At 31.1% G+C, this 7840-nt stretch overlaps 2 protein-coding genes across 3 annotated transcripts; both read left to right on the forward strand.

Annotated features, from left to right (window-relative positions):
- The first annotated feature begins 1130 nt into the window (after positions 1–1130).
- LOC101502945 (calmodulin-like protein 3) lies at positions 1131–1826 on the forward strand. Its single transcript, XM_004493339.4, has one exon. The coding sequence runs from the start codon at positions 1277–1279 to the stop codon at positions 1733–1735; it is 459 nt and encodes a 152-aa protein (XP_004493396.1). The 5' UTR covers positions 1131–1276; the 3' UTR covers positions 1736–1826.
- A 1239-nt stretch (positions 1827–3065) lies between these two features.
- On the forward strand, positions 3066–6886 carry LOC101503275 (pentatricopeptide repeat-containing protein At1g80270, mitochondrial-like). Of its 2 annotated transcripts, none has more exons than XM_004493341.4 (3): positions 3066–3222; positions 3388–3919; positions 5374–6886. In XM_004493341.4, the coding sequence occupies exons 1-3, from the start codon at positions 3188–3190 to the stop codon at positions 6616–6618; spliced, it is 1812 nt and encodes a 603-aa protein (XP_004493398.1). In that variant the 5' UTR covers positions 3066–3187; the 3' UTR covers positions 6619–6886. The 2 variants fall into 2 exon arrangements, with proteins under 2 accessions (XP_004493398.1, XP_004493397.1); XM_004493340.4 differs by having other exon boundaries at positions 3079–3222; positions 3370–3919.
- The last annotated feature ends 954 nt before the right edge of the window (positions 6887–7840 follow it).

The raw sequence follows: 7840 nt of genomic DNA on the forward strand, positions 1-7840 counted from the left end.
ACAAATGGGAGTCATAAGTTTGATATGATAAAAGGGAAGACATGTAATCATGTAGACTATCCAGCATATATACATTTTACTTTAGCATTGATAAATAAAAAGTAGTAATTCTTACTCATTAATTTAACTTTGGTATTATTAAATTTATCCTTGCTTAATTATTCTTATGTAACAAGTTTTTGTTTATGATATAAGTTATGGCTTTTGATGTTGATGCTGTTGTCACTATAATTCAACACGAGCTTAGTTTTTGGTTTTTTCATCTGAGAATCATTGATATATGTGCGGCTATTTACAAAACTATATGTTGCTTATGCTGCTTTTTATGTTAATTAAGAGGGTGATTTACAGAACTATATGATGATCTTATTATTACTTAAATAACTAGCTAATAGCATTTAACTATCTTAACAGCTATCCAGGCCTCTTTGTATTGTATAGTGTGACATCATAGTTAAGAAATAGATTAATATCAAATAAGTTCACACCATATGAGATAACACAAAAAGCTACAGAGATTTTCATAATCCTATATCTTTTTCTAAAAACAAAATATATTAAATGAAATGATATATATATATATATATATATATATATATATATATACTCCTAATTTTTATATATTCATTTAATATATTATTTTATCTATATCTTTTTCTTCTTATTACATCATCAACATATTACATTTATTTTTTATTTCTTTCTCTCTCAAAGTATATACAGTTCAATGGGCTGTCCACTAAATATTTTTTCTTATAATATTTGAGATTTTTGCGTAGTAATAATAATAATAATAATAATAATAATAATAATAATAATAATAATATATGATGTGTTATGAATTATGATAAGATACTCAAAGCAAATTACATTTACAAACAAAATGAAGAGAATGATTTTAAAAATGCAATATACATATATACATTGTTATATATCTTTATTTTCATGGGTGAACCTATTATAGAACTTAAATCGTTTGTGAATAACCTTTTAAAAGGACAAACTAAAAATAACCCCTAACTTAACGCAATTAATTAAGGATGTGTGATCAACTTCAACATATTTTTGGGTCAAGATTTTAGTTAATTTGTTGATGCCAACCTTGAGGTTAAGGTTCTGTTTTCGCCCCATGATCTCATATCCAAGCTGCCATTTGAATGTCCCTACAATAGTGTTTATTTACATAGCTTATTTTCTATAAACTTTCCATTATTAAAAATTTCATAATATTAATATTCTCCTCCTTGAATTTTGTTTTGATTAATACAAGTGGCGAATGGATCAAGGAGAACTTGCACGAATTTTTCAAATGTTCGATCGAAATGGGGATGGTCGTATTACAAAAAAAGAGCTTAGTGACTCATTACAAAATCTTGGAATTTGTATAGCGGAACGAGATTTGGTCCAAATGATTGAAAAAATAGACGTAAATGGAGATGGATATGTTGACATTGACGAATTTGGTGAATTATATCAAACGATAATGGATGATAAAGACGAAGAGGAGGATATAAAAGAAGCATTCAATGTGTTTGATCAAAATGGAGATGGATTCATATCAGGCGAGGAATTAAGCGCGGTGTTGTCTTCTTTGGGTTTAAAGCACGGAAAAACTTTAGAAGATTGCAAAAATATGATCAAGAAAGTTGATGTGGATGGTGATGGAATGGTAAACTTCAAAGAATTTAAACAAATGATGAAAGCTGGTGCTTTTACTCCAGATTCATTAAGTTGATACATGGTAGATGCTGTGTAACTGTTTTTCTCTTTTATGTTTAGATTCCCTTTGTACAAATATTATGGATCATGTTTTAATGAAAATGGTATCTTGGTTGGTGATTATATTTTATCGGAGTTTCTCAACTCAATTAATATTCAAACTTTATATGCTTTTCTCGCATCCTTGCAACTATAGTATTGATCTAATTAGTCCAATAAAATAGAATAGTTTACATTATCACTTAGTTAATTTATGTCCGATAAGATTAAAAGACGAATATAGAATTAATAGTTTCAAATTAAAAGATGAATTCAGAGTGAATAGTTTTTTTTTTATTTGATAATAATTATTTATGAATTTATATCTTATGGTATTTTTTATAAGTTAATTCAAGTAATTTATATCTTTTTACTTTTGTTAAATTTTATTCTTATTATTGTAATTAAATTTCTTTTATAATTTAATTATTAGAATTTAAAATAAATAAACTAACTAAATAAATAAAAAATATATATCTGATTAATAAATACTTTATTTATCATAATTTTACATTATTTATAAATAATTTAAAATAATTAATATTCTAAATGAAATAATTTAAAATTTAAAATAATTAATATTCTAAATGAAATAATTTATTTATTTTAATTTAAAATAAATAAATAAATAATATATCAAAATGATAAATTTTAAAACACTACTTTTAAAATATTTTAAGCATTAATTTATAAAATTTATTTTTAATTAATTTAGAGTGTTATTTTATGTTATTAAGTTAATTAAACCATAATTTTATTAAACACTAAATTAACTTAACACTAAACAGAGCCTTAATTGCGAAAACCAAAATATGAATTATCTAAGTTTGATTTAACGATTTAAAATAAGTGAATTCTTAACTAAAAAAAATTAATATCCTTGAGACTCATGCTTAACGGGCATGAAAATCCACCATTTTAGGATTGATTTTCATTAATAACTTGCAAACATTTATTTTAAAATCTTCTACAATTTAATTTAATGGTTTTAGTTGCTAAAAAGTTTTAAAAGAAAAATATCCAGGTCCATTAATAAGTAGTAAGAACCTTTTGATTTCAAATTGCAATTTATAACTACTTTTGGTAAACTTTATATTAATAATTTTTTTCCCCACTAATGTGTAACTTCCTTGGCCAAGAGTCCAAAATTAATGATAAATAGAAATAAAATGCTAGTGTAAAATTGGTTTACGATATTACACTCATATTAATAAAAATAAAAAATGTTAATGAAGTATGATGATTTTTTAACTCATCTTTAATAACTTCTCACTTTAAAACTCAAATTCCAAAATAATTAGGTTAAAATTTAAAATTTAAAATGAAAATGAAAGGAACACAGAGAAGGGTTTTAACTAGGGTTCAACTTTATTGAACAACATCTTGTATCATTTTCTTCACTGCACTTGTTTCAGTTTCGTAACAAACCATGTGGGCTCTTCGTCGAGCTTCATTCCCTCTCCGGTAACTAACTCTTCTCCTCCCTCTCTCATCATCATCATCATCATTTCTGTTCTTCGTTTTTCTTTTCCATTTTTATTACTCTCTACTTGCAATTTCATACATTCATTTCTTATTTACTACTACACTTCGTATTTATTCATATTTCAGTCTCAATTCTTTGTATAGGAATAGAGTATTTCATGTAAGGGTTCCTTATGTCAAGTTAACACCAAATACTTGTGTAGAAGATCATGCTGGAATCTCTGTTTCACCTCAACTAGCATATGGTAATGGTGGATTTTCGTCGCCAAATAGATGTTTTCACTCTGGTCTTGGTTCTAGTAGATGTGAGTTTTCTTCACAAGCTGGTACGAAAGACGACGATGATTTGGAGGACGGATTTTCGGAACTGGAGACTCCTTTGGGCTATGAGAGTGAAAAGTTGTTGGATTCCGATTCAGAACATTCAGATGATGCTGAGGTGCCACACAACGAACTGGAGTTATCACATGATGAGGACGAGCTTGTCACGGTTAAGAAATCGAGCCAAAAAAGGGTTTTGTCGGAATTATTTAAGGATATAATGGATGCTCCGGGACTTTCTGTTCGTACGGCGCTGGATAAGTGGGTTGAAGAGGGGAAGGAATTGAGCAGAGAGGAGATCTCACTCACCATGGCTAATCTTCGGAGGCGTAAGATGTATGGGAGAGCTTTGCAGGTAATTGGTTCAAACAAATTATGTTTGTTTCTGATTTATACATTTCAACATGTGTAGTTTTATGCCAATCAATAATTCTGATTTTTGGTTACTTGTATTTGTGGATTACTGATTTACATGTTTGTTAGTTATTGTTCCTTCTGGTAATACTATTTCTCTGGAACCTTCAATTGTATCTGTAGCAAACTGATGCCATTGTTTGGTGTCACGCTGTGCTTGTTTAACATATGAATCCCTTGTGCTTAAATGATGGTTTGACTTCCATTTATTTTGCATATGCTGGAAATGAGAAAGTGGGAGAAAACACATTTAACTAATTGTTTTTGAATGGTTGTAGTTGTGTTTATATAAAACACAAATCTTGGTTAAGTGCTAGTTTTTCATCTAGCCCAAGGCATGAGCTAACACCTTCTTAAGCTAAACCTAACTAAGCTCGAAGTTTGTTGCAAACTTGCAATTAAGCACTGCCAAATAGAATCAAAGAACACAGCAACCTTCACACACACAAAGACTAACAAGGCAACTCTGGGAAAGAAGTTCCAGTTAACATAGGTGGAGGAAAAAAAGTGTTAGAAAGGTCCAGAAGGCTGATCAGTTTAGTAGAAAAATCTGGTTAGCAGATGTAGGTCATGGTTGCAACATGTAAGCAGTGCATGTGACAAAAGTAGAGGCTCAATCCAATTGAAGGGTTTGGCAAATCAGAGGGCGCTGAGCCCAGTGTTTTTGATGTGGGATGGGTCATCAGAGAGAGGTCGATCATGGACAGTAGTTAATAGAGCAACTGTGCAAAGCACCACTGAAAGTTGTGGAAAGAAGGAACTGCCTCAAACTGAGGATGCCATAAAAACAACTGGACTGGGGTGGTGAGATTGCCACTCTAACAAAGGCACAGCAAAGGAAGGAAAAATAGCCAAGGTATAAATTCATTGCTAGTAGCTGAAACAACAAACACAGCCACTGGTAACTGAAGTACAGTGATTACAGACATTTCATATTTTTGAAACTCGACGGCATAAGCAACTATCAAATACAACTAACATCTGTCATTTAAAAAAAAACTATAGACACAAGTCATTATTGATGGTACTGTTGTGATACTGTATTGGAATTATATAGCATAGGATGGAAAGGAGACACTAGAGAATATATTTCACTAATAAGAACCTGAATAATTCTGGTGTTGTGTAACTTGTGTTGATATGAAAACTAACATGAAATGTTGCATGTTCGTAGCCTGCATAAGGTACTTTTATCTCGTGTGTGATTGTGTGTAATATGTGGTGCTTCTCGTAATGTTGCAGAGACCTCCACAACCATATTATTTCTGACCACATTTGCACTTGTGGACTGCAATTCAAAATCACTGCAGTTAGTTATTTTCTTTTTATTTTTCCAGTTTTACTGGATGTTTTCTAGTGCAATCTTATCTATTATTTTTTTTGTTGGTTTTGTAGCTCTCGGAGTGGCTTGAGTCCAAAAAGCATCTCGAATTTGTTGATAGTGATTATGCTTCTCGTCTTGATTTAATTGCCAAATTGCGTGGCTTGCATGCGGCAGAAGGTTTCATTGAGAGTATTCCAGAATCTTTTAGAGGGGAAATAGTATACCGAACTTTATTAGCTAACTGTGTTGTTCTGAACAATTTGCATAAAGCAGAGGAAATTTTTAATAAAATGAAGGATTTAGAGTTTCCTGTTACAGCATTTGCGTGCAATCAGTTGCTTTTTCTGTATAAGAGAAATGACAAAAAGAAAATAGCTGATGTGTTATTGATCATGGAACACGAGAATGTCAAACCTTCGCCTTTGACTTTTAAAATCTTAATAGACGCAAAGGGCCAGTCAAAGGATATTGCTGGAATGGATCAAATTGTTGAGAAAATGAAGGGTGAAGGCATTGAACCGGACATCCAGACAAATGCAGTTTTGGTTGGGCATTACATCTCAGCTGGGCTTGATGATAAAGCTAAAGCGTTATTGAAGAAGATGGAAGGTGAGGACTTAAGAGAGAATCGGTGGGTATGTCGAACGTTGCTTCCCCTCTATGCAAACTTGGGGATGGCCGATGAAGTTGGAAGAGTTTGGAAGGTCTGTGAGACACACCCTCGAATTGAGGATTGTTTTGCTGCAATTGAAGCCTGGGGTAAGTTGAAGAAAATTGATGAAGCAGAGGCAGTTTTCGAGATGATGTCAAAGAAATGGAAGCTTACGCCCAAGAACTGCTCAGTGCTACTGAAGGTTTATGCAAACCATAAGATGCTAGTAAAGGCAAAGGATCTTGTTAAGCGAATGGTGGATAGTGGATGTCGATTAGGTCCCTTGACCTGGGATGCATTGGTGAAACTATATGTCCAAGCAGGGGAAGTGGAAAAGGCAGATACTGTTCTGCAGAAGGCAATCCAGCAGAGTAAGGCGAAGCCATTATTTTCGTCCTATCTTACTATTTTACTACAGTATGCTAAGAGGGGCGACATCCATAATTCGGAAAAGATTTTCTATAAAATGAAACAAGCTGGTTATGCATCCCGACCAAGGCAGTACCAAGTTCTTATAGAAGCATATATAAATGCCAAGGTTCCAGCTTATGGGATTAGGGACAGGTTGAAAGGAGACAACATATCTCCCAACAGAACTTTGGCTAACATGTTGGTACAAGTTGATGGATTTAAGAAGAGTCCGGCTTCTGATTTGCTTGATTAAGGAGATTGACAGATCCTTCTGCAAGGAGGTTGTTTCTATGGATAACTATGCTACTATTGTTAGTTAAATAGTAGGTTTTGACATCTTTGATTTGGAAGTTTTATAATCATGTTTGAAAAACTAAAGAACAAGTATGCACATGTTTCTGCATATTTTGTTACTTTTTTATGTTATATCTCTCGCCATTTGATTGAAACGCCAAGTACTCTATTAAAGGATTCTAAATTATAAATGAATCATCTATAAATGATCATTCTGATTTAAATTATACAGGCTAGTGATGAATAAAAAACTAAAGAAAGGTGTCCAAATGGAGCGTCATGGTTATGCTGTTATGTTAGGTGCAATTTGTATGTTGGCCTGTATCTCTTGTAGTGCCTCAAAATATGCTCGTCGGTTATACTTACTATATACTATCCTAGATTGAAATATAAAAAAAGGTAAATAGGTAAATGAAAATTGATAAATCTTGTCTTAATTTTTAATTAGATATATTAATTTTTCAAGTATATTTTTAGTTATAATTTAATTGGGAAGGGAGTATGCATCAAGTGTTAATGTAAGCACACAACACTATATCTCGTGGCCATTCATTCTACTGGCATGTTACCTCATCTCCCTTGAATCCCCTGCCCTTCGTTTTCTCTTGCTACCAAATTGTTGTGCCACCTAAACGAGGATCCGCCATAGCAACCCTACCGCCGTCAATTAAGCTTCTTAATATTAGAAAGTGAAGGGTTTATAAATCCTATATTTTGTCAATTACTTTTTTTTTGAAAAATATCAAAAATAAATTCTTGAAAAAATAAAAAAAGAATACTTGAAAAAAAATTTCCAAATAATATTTTCTAAGAAAAAAATCCAATTTTTTTTTCGAATAATTTTTAGAAAAAAATAAAAAAAAAATTCTTAGAAAAATCTTTTTTTCCAAAAAAAAAAAACAAATTTGCCTTTCTCAACCAAATTTTGAGAATAAAATAGAAATATCTTTTAAATTATTTTTTATCTTTTATCAAAGAATTGAAAAAAAAAATTAAACTTAAAAAGTGGACTCATATTCCCACTTAACTCACATAATTTTAAGAGTTTTTTAATTTTTGAGGCTTCTTTTATTAAAATATTTTTAATTATGAATATTTTTTGCCCTTCTATCACGTGGATTGGATCCAACAATTTAGGAATTTGTGAATTTGACACATATAATTATGAGTATAGTGTATGG

This window comes from Cicer arietinum, chromosome 3 (assembly GCF_000331145.2).
Source record: "Cicer arietinum cultivar CDC Frontier isolate Library 1 chromosome 3, Cicar.CDCFrontier_v2.0, whole genome shotgun sequence".
Lineage (NCBI taxonomy): Eukaryota > Viridiplantae > Streptophyta > Magnoliopsida > Fabales > Fabaceae > Cicer > Cicer arietinum.

What these genes read in the sequence shown, in the direction of transcription:
- LOC101503275 (XM_004493340.4), top strand. Translation starts at nt 3,188, where the DNA reads ATGTGGGCTCTTCGTCGAGCTTCATTCCCTCTCCG. An exon ending in CGAGCTTCATTCCCTCTCCG is followed by an intron (nt 3,223 to 3,369) that starts GTAACTAACTCT and finishes TTCATATTTCAG; the next exon opens with TCTCAATTCTTTGTATAGGA. An exon ending in TGTATGGGAGAGCTTTGCAG is followed by an intron (nt 3,920 to 5,373) that starts GTAATTGGTTCA and finishes TTGGTTTTGTAG; the next exon opens with CTCTCGGAGTGGCTTGAGTC.
- LOC101502945 (XM_004493339.4), top strand. Translation starts at nt 1,277, where the DNA reads ATGGATCAAGGAGAACTTGCACGAATTTTTCAAATGTTCGATCGAAAT.